The sequence below is a fragment of the Phoenix dactylifera genome, chromosome 4 (assembly GCF_009389715.1).
Source record: "Phoenix dactylifera cultivar Barhee BC4 chromosome 4, palm_55x_up_171113_PBpolish2nd_filt_p, whole genome shotgun sequence".
NCBI lineage: Eukaryota > Viridiplantae > Streptophyta > Magnoliopsida > Arecales > Arecaceae > Phoenix > Phoenix dactylifera.
Genome location: NC_052395.1, coordinates 25,481,831 through 25,500,756, shown reverse-complemented (window position 1 = coordinate 25,500,756; position 18,926 = coordinate 25,481,831). Strand labels below are relative to the sequence as shown.

Sequence of the window (18,926 nt, the reverse complement as noted above, 5' to 3'; positions counted from 1 at the left end):
TCACAAACACAAGGTTTTATAGTGGTTCGGAGCTAACCCTTGCTCCTACGTCCACTCCCCAAGTCTCACTTGGGAATTTCACTATAACCCTCTTGGATTACAGCCGGTTGTTTTGCAAGCTCACAACCAAACTTGTTGTTTTACGAGCTCACAACGAACTCGGTCGGTTTTTCCAGGCTCACCGACTAGAACCAACCCCGATTGTTTTTCCGGGCTCACAATCAAACCCTTACACACGTTGGTTTTAACTTGGCTCACCAACCAACCTTAATCCCCTTGATTCAATCCCCCGATTGAACCAAGTAAATACAGTGTGTAAAAGAAAACAGAAAACAGCTTCTCAAAAAGCAGATAAAAACAATATGAACAATAAATGAAGTTAAGAAGCCTCAAACGCTTTTAGATCGGAGATGAGGAATGGCTTCTTGAACTTCTGGTCTCCTCTTGAAAGAGTGGTCGACTTGAATGCAGGAGGAGGAAGCTTTTAATGTTGAGAAGATGTAGTTGGATGCAGTTATTGCAGATCTTCCCTCTTTTTCGTTGAAGAACAAGTTGCAGAGTTGAAAGCTTGAATGCTTGGAGTGGAATGGTTGTTCTCTACCTTGCTACAGTCTTCTGTGGCTATTTAAGCCAACCCCCACGGAAACTAGCCGTTACACTGCTTTTTCTGCCCGTTCTGCACACTCTGCGCAGCCTGACAATATGACCGTTGGTGGGTTGGAGTCGACTCACGCGATCAGGAGTCGACTCGGCTGTAGCGGGAGTCGATTCAAGCTTTTCCAGAGTCGACTCGGCAACTGTTCCAAATTTGAATTAAAGTTGCCGTCACGACTGGGAGTCGACTCGTCTTGACCCGGAGTCGACTCGCCAACTTCTGGAGCTGACCTGGCAATTTTGGAGTCGGCTCATCCACTGAAGTCCGTGGATCCAATTTTGAATTTTGTCCACTCGAGTCGACTCGTCTGTCCTGGGAGTCGACTCGAATCTCAGAGCCCGAACTCCCGATCCTCTGTCTTTTGGCTCATCCAGTCTTGGAGTCGACTCGAACTTCCTCGGAGTCGACTCGGCTCTCAGTTTCTGAAAGTTGGTCTTCTGCCTTTTGATGTGAAGCTGTCTTGGAGTCGACTCGAGCTGTCTGGGAGTCGACTCGAATCTCAGAGGCAGTAACTTGATCTTCTGTCTGTTGATGATCGCGGAGTCTCGGAGTCGACTCGCGTACTGCGGGAGTCGACTCGAATCTCAGAGTCCATGAAATGCTCTCTGACTTTTTCTTTGTGTACCGCTGAGAGTCGACTCTCACCTTCTTTGAAGTCGACTTGCCATCCATCGGAGTCGACTCGCGTTCCACTGGAGTCGACTCGAATCTCAGACCCGAAAACTGCTCTCTGACTTTTCCTTGTGTTCCTCTTGGAGTCGACTCTTACTACCCTGGAGTCGACTCGTTGAACATTGGAGTCGACTCGCGCACTTCGGGAGTCGACTCGCTGACAGGTTCTGAGTTGGAGCTTTCTGTCCTTCTGTCTGTTCTCAGTCGGAGTCGACTCGTACTGAACAGGAGTCGACTCGAGCTCGTGCCAGTGAACTTGATACGCTTGGAGTCGACTCGTGATACTCTGGAGTCGACTCGAGTCTCAGATATTGGTTCATGCAGACTTCTTAACTTATCCAAAATACTATGAACCAAGTCTAGAGACACTTGGACAGGATTTTCACTGAAACACTCAATTGAATTCATTAGTAATCACAAGATATACTCAAATGCTTTGAGCTCATCAAAATCAAATGGGGTTTTAATCAATCACTCCACACCAACGTATAATCTAAACTGGCATGGTGTCGAAATGCTAGTGAATAACCCTATTGGTAGCGTATCGATACATAATTTGGCTGCGAGTCCAAACCGTTTTGAAGCAAAACTCATTTTCTCATATTCAGTGTTCTAAATTGTAAGATATATAAAATCATACGGTATCAAAATCAACCAAACATAATCCATATCGAAATCAAAACATGCAATTAAGATTCATACAATATTTTAGAAAGAGGCATATATAATAATAAAATACTATGCATCAACTTCATAAATCAAGGATAATTTGATTCAGAAAATATTTATAAATTTACCGATAAATATAGAAAAAGAGATATATTACTTATCTTGCGAGAAAATCTAAAGTATCAATCCAATCGGTTTCAAAACTTCTACTAAGATCTTAGTATTTAAAAATTATCAGAATTTATTATGATCATTCCAAACTAGAAACCTTAATTCCAATATCTTTATAGGGCTGACCAAGCGGGAGTGTCTGACACCTCAATTGGTCTAATCAATGCAAAACTCATTTGATTATGTTCGAATTAGGGTACTGATAGTTCAATAGAGATTGAAGGTGACTAAATCTAATAGTGTCTAGGAAGAGCCAAAATGGGGGCTAGCATGTCGCCCGTTGAATATGAATCAGGGCCATTTCACCTGAGTTGACCCAGAATCATGAAGAGAAGTATTTTACTAGGTCTATCATCTCTAGAGAGAGTAGAGAGAGAGTCCAGTAGAGAGAATCAAGAGAAAGAAAAGATGGAGAAGAGAGAGAAAAGAGAGAGGAAGAGAGAGAAGAAGATTCTCTCTCTAACCAAGGAAGGGGAAGAGAAGGAGGTGGATGCAAGTGGTGCTTGGGGTTAGGGACCCACGGCCTGCTAACAGGTGGCTTGCGGCGCTTAAACCATCAAAAACAGGGGTTTCAACCCCTTAAATCACAAAATCGAAGTGTCCCGACGGCCGAAACTCTGGCCAAGGCTACATGCTACTGTGGAGGAACGGAGGGAGGCCTCAATGACAAGAACCGATGGTGGAATCTACTAGAATCGGAAGAAGAAAGAGCTTACTTTCCGAAAACAGGAGATATGGGGGCTTTGTTCCTTCTCGGCCAAATTTCAGCGATCACCGGCCATAATCGGACTTCCAAGGGTCACAGAAGAGGGAGAAGAAGGTCGATCTAAAGTTGTCGGGTTCGTACCTGGCTTTCAAAGATGGTGGGCCATGGCGGCGACATTGAGACGATCAATGATTGCTTAAGAATCGAAGAGGAATCTAGCGACTAAACTCCACTTAGGGCTGGCTTTTTGATGGGGAAGGATGGAGAGGAGCTTATATAGAGCAGAAACTAGAGTTTCCTAGTCTCCAGTAGAGTCCGAAGAGGACTTGTCCTCCTCTACCATGCTCAATTAGGGCGCTGCCTTAGTTTTGATTGGGATGGGCATTCGGCCCGCGCTCTGCTGGGCGTGGCCAACAAGCTAGCCCAATGAGGCTGGGCCTCATGTGCCACGTATGGTGGACAAGGATCCACATCCAATGGAGTGGAAAATTAAACCGTTGCGGAAGGGCCGCCTACCGGGCGTTCACCCACCAGTCACTTTGCTTTGAGGTAAGCATTCTCTTCCATCAGCTTGGTGAAAGAATTTATTGACGATAAAAACCAGTTCTGATTTTTGAACGAGCTGTGCTAGTTGGGGAAGTTTGGAGAAAAATTATAATCCGGGAGACATCTCAGTCATGGATGAGCTTTATAGAATTGATGGAGAACGACACATGGATGAGGATTGTAATTTTTGAAGTCGTGGTTACCAGCACAAACAAAAGAATTCTGCATCAAAGATATCTTCAAGTTTTTTTTTTTTTTTTTACCTTTAAAGAAAAGGAAAATTATGTCAGGATTTGTGAAGTCATAGTCCATCAATTCTGTAAACGCACAAGCCTTACCAAAAACAAAAGAAAAGAGAAGGAAAAAAGACCCTACCATACAGGCATTAAAGGAACAAAGCACATGCAATTCATAAGAGAGATGAGATTTCAGCATTCTTGTAAACTAAAAAGCAAGGAACACAGTCAACTCGCGCCAGCGTCCACGATCAAATAATCATGCAGGCAATTTTTCGAGTCCCAAAGCACAAAATCTGATGGATGATCCCTCCCAACTCTAGACATTCTTCTGTCAAACCAGAATACATGATAGTCACTCTTCATAGTAAATGATTAAAAGACTACTATATCCCTATTCTTTGTACACAACCAAATACTCCTGGATCTTACTGATTGGTGTGGTACCTGATTGTGCTGGCAATCTGCTGGAGTTTGTGGAAAGAATGGGAGAATAGAGATCACCAAAATCACTATTATTTAATAGTTTAAATAGTCCAGTATTTTACAAATATTTCATTTGCTTATTAGATCAAGTCTTCAAGGACACAAGCTATTTGACAGAATTATCTTGACAATTGCTGAATCATTCAATATTTTTCAAGAATTAACAACTACATCTATATGCCCTTCCCGGCCCTTCCCTGCATGGAATTAGAATTTCTGACAAAAAGTTAGGCACTTTGAAATGAACACATCGTATGGTGAACTAAATTAATCTGGTTACGAATAAATCCTATCAATCCAACAAACCTTTACTCCTAGATATATCCTTGGGGAAAACCTGTAAACACAAACAGGTTTCAACCTTAAGAAGCACAATGACATTGCCAACAAATTGAGTTGTGAGGAGCACTTGTCGGTACCTCCAGCATGAAAAAACAGTCACACGAAAGTCATGGAAGAAAGCCTTGAGTACAAAATCTAGTCTTTCATCTAAGCTCGCACCAGTTCCAACCATGCCACCTTCATCAGAACTGTGAACAGTTCAATAAATCTAACATCCTTGTTGTAGATGTTCGTTAACACTAATGAATAGGGTGGTATTGCGCTGACACTCGCTTAGGAGGAAGTTTGCGGAGTATGTATAGAACAAGTGCCGAAGGGAGTATCTCAGCCAGCTGTTCAGTACAATTTTTGAAGTATTAGAACATCAGAAGTAAGCAGTTCTGTCCGCTAAGACTGCATCCAAACTTACCATGTAATAGATGAGGTCCAAAATTGGGTGATCCAAAACCTCGAGAGATGCATCAGGATCAACTGCAGATAATCCAACCTACAAAAAGGGAATATATATATGCTAAAGTAAATGATTGATGCAGTGAATGGCAACAAGAGAGATCAGCAAGTGGCTGATGGAAAATTCTACTGCAATTACCTTTTTTTTGAGTGTGTATGTTTGAGAGAGAGAGAGAGAATTCTATGCACAAGATTAATTGCACAGTGCATAATTATGACAAGGAATGTGGGACTTTTTTCCTGTGTAGACAAGATCTCCAGTAGTTGCTACAATTACCTTCTTGATATATGATGCTTACCTTAGAAGTAACATGCCCGAAGTATTAATTATATTGAATTGGTTGACTCATCATGAACTGAGTTCACTATGGGTCACAACAGTTTCAGCATTTATTACTAACTTCATGTTACTTGGTACAAGTAGTTCACTTTGTTCACACAAAATTCCACCGCCAATAGGTGGTAGCTGCCAGTTTCTCATATTACAGATCTACATTTTCGATAGAAATTAGAGAACACAATTTTGCCACACAACAGATTGATTATGAAAACATACAGACACAGACAATCTCTCCTCACTAAGGTTAATACTTGGTTTCATTTCAATTTTTATTCCCTCTGACAGAGCTTCATTTTCAACATTTTTAGTAGTTTTGACAGATTTGCTTTGATTATGGAGTTTTGCCCAAAAAGTCAGAAAAATACAAAACTAGAAAATTAACAATAATAAAAGAAACCAAGGTAGTTATTTCACATAATTTTATTATGTTTTCAGTTATGTAGACTGTAATCTGTGTAGTTAGGATAATGCTTTATACTGAAATTGAACTGTATCAGAGATTGGTGTATTAAGGAGATCACAATAATGCACCAATCTATTGAAAATTCATCACTCAATCACGGATAAACTAACAACCAAACAAGAGTATAGAATTATTCAGATATACCTACTCAGTAACATAAAAAAAAAATGATAAAACATCTAGAGCAAGAACAAACTCATATAGGCGTATTTCATTTTATTTTATTTAATTGCATGCTTAAAATATAAAAACGTATATATATGTTGTTTTAATAACCTATCTACGCATCTTCCATTTTCTTTCATTTCAATAACCTATCTAAGAGAAAACGTTTAACTAAGAAAACTTTTTCTTTCATTACTTCGTTTTTTTCATTCCGTTTCCGCAAAAAGAGAAAAATATTTAAGAAAAAAGGTTCACGTGAACAATAAAGCTTTTAAATTAGCAAAAAGTTTCAGTGATGCAATTGAAAGAAAAGGAGAATCAAAACAAAACATTAAACATGTGTGTTTTTAAAGAAAAGATAGTTTCAATTAGCTTTGGCCGAGGTGCTGAAACCAGCTAAATTGACCGAAGTCGAGTGAAACTGACCAAAACTGACTGAAACTAACTGAAACCGAAACTTTTAGTTAGCTTCAGATTGGTCTCAGCCAAAACCAATCCATTTATGCTACAACAGGTTAGGTTTCGGTTGAATTTTAAATGTTGCTTTCCATCCATTAATACAATTTACTTCCAAATTTACTCGTTATGTTGTTTAACTTACATATCATCTGCCCTGACCATAACCAAAAAGTCTCATCGTGTCCATGCAAGGGTCACTTCTATGAATTAAGGTAGAATCCATTCAAGGTTCTAGAATGCTTTATGATACATCAAAATGTGATGCCAAATCTTTTGAATTAGTGCCAAACCCTGGCTGAGGCTCCTTATACTCAAGAAGTGGGGTTACACAGTTTCATGCAGCCAATTAGAGATGTCGAGCATGTGGTATGACTAGTGCTACTTAGAAACTTACCCCCCCCACCACAAAAAAGAACAAAAAACAAAAAAAGAAGATGCACGCACACATTCACACATTGTTTACTTGCCAACATACAAACGATAGCTGCTTCTAATATTTCAATTCTCAATTTGCCGTGCCACCTTCTTCAACAGCATACCTTAAATCTTAAGGCAACTTGATCTATCCACAAATTGCTTTAAAAGAGCTAGATTGGTTTTCTTTGGAGGCCATGTAGACGACAATGTTTTAGGACCGATATTATCATTAACAAGACAACGAAACACCAATTGGGACAAATGCATAAACACCAAATTTCTACATTAATGAACTGAGAGCTGCCAAATTAATGAGCTTTCGCGAAATGATACAAAAAAAAAGCTATTATAAAAGTGCATTTGACAGCATCTAATACAGCCTGCAGCAATCACTTAAAGTTCAAACAATCAATGTTTGATTTTCATGAGCCTGTATTGGTGCTTTTGGCCAGATTATCACAAGAAACTAGATCTTGGTCTCTAATATCTCCAATAAAATTTAGAATGGCAATGGACACATAGCTCTTTCCTATCAAATGGATCACAACCAAGAACAGCGCAAAGAGCTGGCAGCTGTAACCAAAAAGTCTGGAAACCAAATCCCTCTCAGATGTTCCTCCAAAAAGCTGCAGTCTTCTTGAAACACCAGTTCTTAGGAGCTTTATATTGTCCTATGATAATATTTTACTTGATATCAGAACTTCAAAGATATACATAGTGAACTTCCAATTCTAAAATATTAAGTTGATTTAAGAAAAGGTTCACATGAAAGCCAGAGTTCTTATGATATAGTCCTAGCACAACAGAAATGCTGATGCTTTGACATCATATCAAGCAGATTGCCTTATTGGACAAGTATCTTCAAACAGTCTAAAAAGGGTTTCTGAAGCTACATAGGGTATGCATCTTAGATATTTTAAGTCAAGGCTTTTGACAACATTATGTGGTCCCAACAAAAATAATAAACAGGCAGCTCTTTTATATAAGAAAACTGATCAACTGAAAAGGAGGAAACATACTGGTTAAGTTGTCACTTTCTCTGAAAGTGTTGGGCACAAAATGGTCATTCACAGGTTTTGTAAGTAATCATTCCTGGTTCTTGATGACCCCATCACCGCAAACGGATCAATGGAACCCAAGATACCATTATCCTGGAGAAATAAATCCATGTGTTTTGTCAAGTCACCCTCCTTCTGGAATGTAGATCTTTTATGCAAAAAGAATGCGCACAGTATGTTTGGCTCTAAGTCTCATCATGCATGCCCAAACTATCTCAGAGATTTGCAGATAACTTTGTCCACCATATTTACCACTACCAAGCTTCAATTTTTTTCTTTTTCCCCTTTTCCAATTGCCACAGTTGATAGAACTATGGAATCATCTTCATCTATTTGTTTGCGTCAAGTTCAAAAACTATTTTCCTCCAAGTTTCGGCTTTCTTGATATGAAGAAACTTGGATAATGAATGCTCCATGACACACTTTAATATAGCAAATCATGAAGCCATTCCCATACCATGTCAAGCCTCAACATTATATATAAAAGCTGTTAGGTTTGACATAACTTTTAAAATAGATGATCTCAATTTTATCCAATTATGGAGCAAGTAATCTAACTAATAATTTAGTACATTCATCCACATCAACACACATCCAGATAGCATAAACATTTTCCTGTCTGATTTCTTTAAAGGCATGCTTGGTTGGGTGAAAGTGGCAGAAGTTGAAGTGTTTTGTCCACTTTGGGCGACTTCAGACCCTCCACTCCAAAGTCACAAAACTCACCTTTTAGTCATAATGGAGCACAGTGGGACTTCTGCAGGAAGTGGACTTCAAGTCCACTGTTGTAACACAAGCAACCTAAGTCCATGCTTCTACTGGAAGTGAGTGCTCTTTGGGCTGCCCACCTCACCACAACCAAACTCGCCTGAAGTTTTGCATGGCAGATTCTTTTGGATACCTAGACTGAATAATGTTCAAGATACATTCTCATCAAGAAAGAAAACCATTTTTAGCACTGCCATCTACGCTTTTCTACATCCTTGAAGCATCATGCAAGCATCCCTTTGTGTAGCACTCGTCCCATCATACATGATCAAGCTATCTCAGAGACTTGAAAATAACTTTGCCACCAGCTTTAGCTTTACCAAAATTCTATTTCAATGCCCATTTTTAACTTGATTCTTAATACAGTGGACACATCTACTTACTATCTATTCAATGCTCAAATTCATGTGAATGCTAAAGTGCCAAAAGTACAGCTGGAAAATGGGCATCATACACACAACACCAAGACTTTACAGAAATCTCATAAGCAAGCTACAATCACCAAATATACACCTATAAGTCATCCTTTTAAAACTAACATGTATTTGACCATGGATATGTACCCTGTTTAGATGCCAATAAATTGACCCTTATCCAACTAACAGTCGTTTCACAAAACAAAGGTAACATACAAGAATGCGATGGTATTAGTGCATTTATTAGTCAGTTATTCCAACTAAAGCCTCATCTTCATATTCATTATACTAAATAGCAATGCAGTTGCTCTCTTTCAATTTAATGATATTATTAACTATTCCAATCATGTTCTTTGAGTAACCCCATTAAACATGAAAATGATAATGCATGTTGTTGGTCCATCATACATGTTACAATCTAGTCAGTTTCCATTCTGTCGGAATTTTGTCATGGAAACATATCACTGCTTGATACCCATGATAATATTCTTTTTGAGAAATGTCATTATATGAAGATACTTAGATAAATGCACTTTGATAAATACATTACTACCTATATGGGATCTGAGACACCTTTGACGGGAGCATAATTTTAGGAATATCTACTATTAAAACTTAAAAAAAGCATTCACACATATTTTGAGACATTGCATACTTTATGACCACTGAATTCATTCCAACTAGAATGCTCAAACTTAACAATATAAATGCATGTTCTTTTCCTTCTTTTTCTCCTTTCAAGAGCATGTGAAAAGAAGACCATAAAAACAAGAGCTCTCCACTACGAAGAGCTTCACCGAAACACAATAATCTATTGTTTTGTATATTATTATTTTGCTACAAAAATAAAAGTTTTCCATGAGAGAATATAGTCAGCATGTAATATTGTGCTATCAATAATAGGCATGCTAGATCTGTGGAAGGTGACATTCTATACTAAACATCATACTATATCTTTGAAACAGCATTTAATACTTAAATACTTACCACAAAACATCTTATAAGGAAGCAGGTGAAGCATATTGCTGTAACAGATCCAACCTGCAGCGCCATTCCCAAATATGTAATTACCATCAAAATATTATAGATTGTATAAAACTAGTGAGTTATTACCTCAAATGCTTTCTAGAACACAGAACAAGGAAATTATTATTTATTGATGCTTACAACAACTGATTCAAAATATAGGGATTACAAAGAAAGAAAAAGGGAGAAAAAAGAGAGGGAAATATCTGCATTGTAGATCTCTACAAAGGCAACTACTAAAGCTGCTGACATCAATTGACTATCCAATTATCTGAATTCCAATAACTTTGGCTAATTATTGAATTATAGATTACAGGATGGTCAAGGGAGCACCAAAAGAATGTGAAAGCTGTACTATTTAATAATCGAGCATCATTATTGCTAATGGGAAGTCAAATCATTTTATCATTAAGGGGAATCAGTATGTCCTTGAAAAATAATGGCAAAAAGAAAAATTTAATGTGAAACGAAAAAAGAATTAATCATGGCATTGTTATGTTCTATAAGGAATAGCATCTATGCTAGGTGAGACATTTTATTACAAAGGGAAAGTAGGCGTGCCCTTGAAAATAATTACAAAAAGAAAAATATAACATGAAACAAGAAGGAAGTAATCATGGCTTCGATTCTGTTCCTTAAGGATTAGCAACTGCGCAAAGTGAAGATCAATGTCCCTTGTAACTGCCATGCAATTTATGATGTCCAAAAGTTATTTATCTTTTCCTAAAATCCATAATTTTTTTTAAAAAAAAAAAGTGTTTGGAGAGTGTTTTTAAATTAATTAATTTCAAAAACAAGGAGAAAAAACAAATTGTTTGGATGGTTATGGCAGGGCTATGAGGCTGTGGAATTGTATTTATGAAGAATTTCATGGGCATTTTGAGTTCTATGACAATCCTATTAGATTCTTAACCCTTTTTTTATGCCCACATATAATATGCTGTAAACATACATTTAATTTTAATACTAATGTGCAGAGGCGCAATACTGTATATGGAAATTGAAGATCCAGCCTTCCACAGTTGCCAGCTCACTCATCAAAGAAAAATTCTCCACATGCACACACTCTTTATTACAATCACAACCCAGACAAGATTCTATTAGGGAAAACAAGGAATTAGAAGGTATTATTTTTTTCAAAAACAAAACAATGCGCTTAAATTGCCTAAATAAAAATAAAATGTACTCTGCACCAAGCAACTTAGCAAAAATGCTTATAAAGCCCGGTGTTTCTCTTTGTACATACTAAATTTACCTGTATAATTGAGAGTTGACAATATATAGATAGTATATAAATATAGAAAAATCATTTTACCTATGCAAAAAAAGAAAAAAAGAAATTTTTTCACTCAAGTGCTTTCGTTGGCAAACTATGCTACGAGTATTTTATCTACTTGTTTCCTTTTATTTGTTTATATCATTTTTGCAACTATTTAAGAGCGTGTATGTTTGCATATAAGTTAATCATCCAAACCCTGCACAATGATCTGAAACATGAAAAATCATTTAGACAATATTTCTGAGAATTATTATGTATGATGAATAAATCATTTAATTTTCAATAATAGAATGAAATCTATGAACCTAAGTTTAACAGGTTCGGCTGCTTCTAGATCATCAATCAAATCTATATGCTTACTTTGTGTTTATTTGATGCATAGGTAGGCAGCCACTTAAACATCTGATTTTTGGTTTTCTAGACAACTTTAAATGTCTCAGTACTGGGCACTGCAGATCTTCAATTCAGATATGATTTCTGAAAAGATTTTGACTCCAGTCCCACCGGTTGGACTCCCTCACTCTTGTTTGTGGATATGTGTGCACATACAGGCGTCCATATGGAGAGATAAGAACAGAGAGAAATGTATAAATACAGATACATGAATAAACATGACCAATATCTGGTTCATCCGTTTATATCAGTATTTAGATGTCATGATATCTAGAAAGCCTTGATGAACTTCACTCATTAACTTATAAGAGAAGAGCCGACCTCATGAAGCTTCTTTCTTCTCCCTTTTGATTCAATAGGGAAACGCCTCAGCATGAAAAATAGCCTATGAACAGATTCAGATATTATCATGAAAAAAGACTGCAGAAGACAAAGATATCAAGGCAAAAATAAGAAATTGACACGAACAATTTACCTTCCTCCATACAGTAAGAATCCAAGCGCAGCAATAAATGATACCACTGAAATTACATAAGCAAACCATAAAAAAGCATATCAACATTTAGTTAATATTCAACCAAGTGAAATTGAGATTGCAATTATAAATTACCTACTATGAAGATCTTTCCAATTAACTCCACAACACTATTGTCATTTATCCAGAGGTATATCCATATACCAACCTGACCCAAACGTAATTTCCATGAGCACTAAAATAACTTGCAACAATGCAGTACATAACTTAGAGTAACAAATTACTTGTGACAATCTGCTAAAACGGTCAGCAAAAAGCACTTAATACCCAGGAAATAGCAACCATTAGGTCTTAGTGTTGCATATTTGAGCTAAAAGAACCATGCAATAATTAAAAGTTGTTCAGTTTCAACAATCGTATTTTATATTATCAAATTATAGTAGTATCATATTGACATATAACCAACAAGAAGTAGCAGATCAGTTCCCAACAAGCAAGACTTTTTAGGTGAAAGTTCATGTTTCAAATATTCGTAGGAGCCAAACTTTCAGCTTACCTACCACGATTATGTCATAGTTTACCTACTACAATTTTGTCATCCCCTAATTGTCAGCCTAGAGTAAGAAGAGCAGTTTCAAATGAAGCTTCTGTCCAAAAAGAAAAGTTAATATGTGATCTTGGTGGAACCCAAGAGACACATGGCAGTTTCAGGCCAATGGATACCTAAGTGTAAATTCTTTCTCCGTGAAAAGCCTATTAATAAGAAACTAGCCATAGTGCTGCTTCACTACGTTTCTTCTGGAAAAGAAAATGAGAAGAAAAAGAAAAAAAGCTGCTCACTCCCACCAGAGCCATCCATGCAACCTGGTTGTTCGGTGGGGTATAAAAGTAAGTCCGTGAGTAATATGTACTTGGTGTGTCGGGCGTGAAGATAAAGTCACACAGGAGCACAACTGACTGAAAATATTTCTCGCTGTTCAGAAAAGACTAGCAAGCCATACTGCCACTCTACGCAACTTACGTTGTGTCAACATAACTTCTTCAATAGCTTCACAACACCATCTGCCAATTATATACTTGTGACACATGGAAGACCACTGCACTCACCTATCTTCTTTTACTATCTACCTCTTGCCAGCTATTCCCAGTTAAGAGCATCATGGATATATTTTCCAAGATCCACTCACAAAATTAGCTCTGCATTTTTTTTATGCCGGTGCTCTAACTTCTGTTACTACCAGGATTCCTAATTATTTTTCCGCTGTAATGTTTATATATATATATATATATATATATATATATATATATATATATATATGCTTTCTCACTTCAAATATATTTGCCTTGTCATTAATACTTCAAGAATTACTGTAAAAAATCTTGCCACTTACAACCTGCATTTTGTGTTTCCTTATACAATCCACATGGGTTATAAAGCACTACAGATTGAGCAATTCTCAGAAGTCTGAAATTAAATTATTTGTAGTGGCGACAAATGAAAGCTGGATTCCAAAAGCTACTAGACTTACTCTTTCAAGTTGTCATAGAAAACTGTCTTCATTTATATTTTTTTTCTTAAAAATACAAGGATTATTTAATGGTTATAGAAAGACAAAGCGTTCAATTATTTGGTTAAACCATATTTTTAATGAATTAAGAAAATTAACAACTGATAACATTGAAGTAAACAAAACAGATAAATCTACTGAATTAAAATCGAGTTCTGATTTGATTTGATTTACAATTTAGGAAATGATTTCGTATCCAGGAGAATAATTGGGAATCAATATCTTCCTCACAACAAGGGTCAACTTTTCTACAAAACATGCTTCTTGTGTAAGACATAAAACAACTCTAAAAAGCAGCACCAGCCTGCAGTCCCGGCAATTACTTAGTCAGCCTCCCTTTTCAATTTTACCTCAACAGATGCTTCTGACTTTGCTACAACACAAAATCAGCATACCTATAAATTACTTCACTGATTTCGGTCCTATATCACATAGGATCAATACTATGATGGAATAGCTGAAAAGAAATTCATAAAGAAGAAAAAAAAGGAGGTATGTAAAATTTGATTGTCGTGAGTCACTAACTGAGGGGATTAGAGACATTTGTTTCCCAGGCGAGGATTATATATACTAAGGATTTAAGTGCCGGTGTCTGGCATGGCATGTACAATGCCATGCCATGTTGGATGCCATTCCCTGCAAAAGCAAGAAGAAGAAGAATGCCATGCCATGCTCAAAGAGGAAGAAGAAGAGGAATGCCATGCCGTGTTGGATTGAAGAAGCTCTTTTCTTCAAGTAGAAAAAAAAAATCTGCCATGCTGATCCTTGCCAGCTGCCAATATTCTCATAGCACAAGCCAGCATCTGAAAGCATGGTCCACAGTCCACGCCCTACTTAAAAAAATGCACTGGAAGTATTCCTTCTGCATCTTATTCGGAATTTAGAACTCCTAAAAGGATCTCTCATAATTCATCCACATCCTTCATATGTTCTCCAAGAAGATCGATAATTATATTCCAGGTCTTGAAATGCTTCTGGATATAAACAGATACATCGTCCGAAGTTATGTATCACCTTGTATACATCTTGTCGTACTTTAAATACAGTCTATGGTCTACCATATTTTATTAGATCAGGATATCTATAAATCCCTTAATAGAACACTAGTCAGTTAGTTGTCACTAAGAAAAATTTCATGCAAAGAGAATATATAAAACCTTATTTGACAAAAAACACACCTGAATTATATAAATCACACTATTAACAGAGATGTAAACAGTCCTTAGCTTGTCTGTTGGAAGACTCCTTGCCTGCAAGCAATTCAAAAGAGAAGCAAAAGTAATATAAAATAGCAAGTTAGACATTATAAGAGGAAACACATATTCATGCATTAAAGCAAGACATACCCAGCAAACTTGCCTGATGATATATCTCTGCCCAGAATAGAACAAGCAGCGTGTACGTAGAGAAAAATAATAACCCAGGAAGGTCTAATAGTGCTAATGCAAATACCTGGTACAAGAAAATATTGATTGTTGCATCAGTTATCCAAGCCTCAAGCCATTGTACCACAAATCAAATCCATCAAAGAATTTCAATCATGAAGAGATACCAATTAGAAAAACAAATAAGCAAAGAAATTGACCAGTAACTTCTCTGCGTTAGAATGTTCTGTTAGACATCATAAAATTTACTATATTTAGAGTAAATATTACTTGCAGATCAACAAAAAAGTAACTACATCAGTTTCTAGGCATAGCTAAGCCAGCATGATTATCAAGCAAATGTATATGATCGATTAGTCACAATCCATGCCATTAATATTTTTTCACATTTACCACTTAACATAAGAAGCCATATATCACAAAATTGTGTCTAGAAATTTCTCCAAGTCACTATTCACTGATTAACAAAACCAGAACAGCAGTGATTGCAGGACTTGACTAAGCCAATCAAACTATCATGCAAATTTTAAGATATTAGTTTCAATTCACACCATTAATGGTACCTTTTTGCATAACTTGACTTGGAAAGAAAAGTCATAGCAAATATCTTAAAATTCCGATCTTTCTCCATTGCAATTATTTGGTACCTTCAGCACTATGAGAAACAGCGACCTTCAGATTCAAAAATTGGGTAGGGATTTAGGCATCCTTTCATCTTTTCAGACCTTCTAAAGTCATTCCTCATGATGGCTGTTTTCTGACATGATGAAACCATCCTTACTTTCCTTAATTTAGACACCCCGTTCTAATCTAGTTATACATTCACCTCAAGATCATCATCTTTCTGTGCCTGTGACATGAGCATGGACTGGAGTATTTGCCTCATCTTTAAACCAAAGTCTTGGTACAACCATCACATGAATAAATTATAGGTCCAAGTAGAAAGTACAAAAAGTGGTGGGCCGGGGGGTTGGGTTCGATTGTGTGGTAGTCATATGCTTGGACAGTGGAAAACCAAGATGAAAGTTGATAGAAGAGACCAAGGTTTGCTGTACCAGTTGGTACTATACCGTACCGAGTGAACCGTGCCATACCGATACCGAACCGGTATGCACTCGTACTGTATTGATACTCAATACACCTTACCATCTTGTACTGTGATGCATACCGACACTATAATAGGATGGTACCGATACGGGGTTCGGTACCGAGACGGCAAATCTTGGAAGAGACTTTAACATTCTAAATTTTGGAGGATTTTGTAAATAGATGGGTATCAAAGATGAAGTGGGATTCATAAAGCAAATAGAGAATAAATGAAATGAGGTAGTAATGTTCAGGAGTGCGGCAACACGGATGAATCTGCCTTTAGAAATATTGAAAAACAAGTAGAGTATAGCAACGTTTTGACACTAAAATAAAGTGAGAAACATCAGGAAAATCGAAATTTTAAGGGGGCAAAAAAAGCATAAGGTTGAATGTTTAGAAGAATGCAAATCACTGTTGCTAATGTGAGAGAAATAAGATATCAATAGAGGGCCATTGTAGAAGTCATGAGACCAATAGATGAGAAGAAGAAAGTATCCATGCTCAAGTGAATAAGTTTTAATCTTTTTTTAAGTGCTCGGAGTTTGTACTTGGGCAGTGGCAACCAAAGAAACAAATTAGAGAAAAAGTTTGATGTTGGGAGGTTCATAATAGTTTGAAGCTGAATGGATGTCTGATGTCAGGTCAAGATGGAAAGCTAATTTGTTTTTAGAGGTTTTTTTGTTAGAATATATGGACATCCTTTATTAACAAAAGTGTACTAAAGAGAAGTCTATTTTGTGATTCTTGCAACCTCAACGTAGGGACCAGACAATTTTCAAATGTATTTATGTATAAAAGGTTCATTTCCATTTGCCCACATATTTGCACTTCTAAATTTTGGGAAATGACTTACTACTACCATCAAGAAGAAGATTTATCGAATTTTGGCATCATGAAGCATTTATCAGTATTTGGCAATGCAAACTTGAGAAGCTAGTGTTGCAATTTTGTAGTAATGCAACAAATCCACTATCAGGGAGAACGTTACAACTACATACATTTACATTAGGCCATAATTCTTCATAATATATTATAAGATGAAATAAATGAGTGTCAGCGTGTGTTAAAAGATTATATTCCACTTACACCAGTCCATATTAGCACCCCTCCCCCTCTCTTGAACTTGATCTGGCTGTAGATTAAAAGGTTTTCTTCTGGGAAATTAGTTAATGAGTTGATATAATTCTTTTGAATTAGCCCTAGTTGCTCAGTAGGATGGGTTGGGGAAGTGGGTTTATCAGATGAAGTAATAACTGATTCCAACATGCTAGACTCATGCATGACAGACTAGATTTTTTGCCACCTGGATAGCACTCTTTTTACCATGAAAAGGGACCTGGAAGCATGTAAATGGGACCTTAATCAGAAAATAGATGATAATACAAGAAAACCTTTTTGATAATATGAGCAACTAAATGATATTCACATTACATGCCGTGGTGTGAGAGAACATTTTTACTTCTTTAGCAAGAGATGAAGCCAACAGCAAATAGTTGGGGAAAGGCTAGATGATTATGATGACTTTAGCAAGAGACAAGATGAACATCAAAAATGATGCAAAAGCCAACAGTAGAAAATCAATCATTAAGATCGCAAAAAAATTTGGCATCGATGAAGGCTCAATGTTCTAGCTAGGAATCAAGTAGAAGCGAAGCGATTGCAAGGATCATCTCACAAAAGAACGAACAAAATTGCAAGAAAAGCATAAAACAGATGGAGAGAGAAACATGGACAAACAAGTTTACCACACAAAATGTGGAAATCCACCTAGCTGGAAGGGAAATAGGTAGACAACATCATCCTCAAACTTACTATGCCTCGTGGATCCAAATTAACTCTCCATCAAACCTTTGGATGAAACTCCCTTGATGTATTAATAATGCATATATCAAATAGAAGTACAATTTCTCAAGTTGGAACATTAATGGGATGGCAGCATAACTCCTTTGTTAGGTATTTCTTTACCACTCTTACAAAGTAATTCTTGAAAAATCTCTCTATTCTAATATTCATATTTTCCTTTATACTATAAAACTTCTTAAATGTATCAACAAAGCGAAAAGATGCAATCCTACATGCAAAATTTTGCTCACTCTGTATAACAAACACTTGCTTTCAACTTGTACTAGTAAACTTGGCTACTTCTATGGGCAAAGATATTCAGTGTCTTCAACCAAACTTCAAAAAATGATTGCACAACAATTGTAAATAGTGCATGGAGACCGCATACTTACTTTTGGTTTGAAAAGAAAAACTTGTGAGTGAAATCCAAACACAACAGCACGTGCTGAAACAGAAACCCACAATTAGTAATTGAAATGCAAAGCAAAAACAAGAGGGAGAGATAGACACACACACACCACACGCACATCCACACAAAGAGAGAAGCCAAATCACCTCCATTTACAATAAAATTCATAAGATGGAAAACCTTCTGAGTTGTCCAACCATATTCAGGTACTCGTAGCTGTATTCGAATAAGTTGTATCTGCAAATCACAAAGAGGTCATAAACTCAATATTCCACAAAAAGCAAGTTCAGCAAAAAAAGAAAAAAAAAGCTTTGTCATGTGATTAAGAGAATATGCATCTATAGTAAATAGGTAATTGAATTAAACGCTCAAATGGGCAAAATAAAATCAGATTATGACAGGCATTATTGTTTTAAATTTGTAAATGCAGAATAATTAGAA

General features: G+C 36.7%; 1 protein-coding gene across 4 annotated transcripts in view; it reads right to left on the bottom strand.

Annotated features, from left to right (window-relative positions):
* Nucleotides 1–4,153: 4,153 nt before the first annotated feature.
* LOC103723328 (tobamovirus multiplication protein 1) overlaps nt 4,154–18,926 on the bottom strand; it is a 29,529-nt gene continuing 14,756 nt past the window's right edge. Inside the window, exons 2-13 of one of the 4 annotated variants that reach the window (XR_606606.4) lie at nt 18,632–18,722; nt 18,469–18,521; nt 15,120–15,212; nt 14,939–15,010; nt 12,328–12,400; nt 12,193–12,238; nt 12,039–12,102; nt 10,007–10,060; nt 4,893–4,970; nt 4,561–4,815; nt 4,448–4,478; nt 4,154–4,338 (exon numbers count right to left, since the gene is read on the bottom strand). Coding sequence is in view for 1 of the 4 variants with exons in the window: in XM_008814212.4 (XP_008812434.2) it covers nt 4,723–4,815; nt 4,893–4,970; nt 10,007–10,060; nt 12,039–12,102; nt 12,193–12,238; nt 12,328–12,400; nt 14,939–15,010; nt 15,120–15,212; nt 18,469–18,521; nt 18,632–18,722 (717 nt within the window). In the remaining 3 variants the exon portion in view is untranslated. Of the gene's footprint in view, nt 4,816–4,892; nt 4,971–10,006; nt 10,061–12,038; nt 12,103–12,192; nt 12,239–12,327; nt 12,401–14,938; nt 15,011–15,119; nt 15,213–18,468; nt 18,522–18,631; nt 18,723–18,926 lie in introns of all 4 variants that reach the window. The other 3 variants (XR_003382893.2, XR_606605.4, XM_008814212.4) reach the window with 3 other exon arrangements.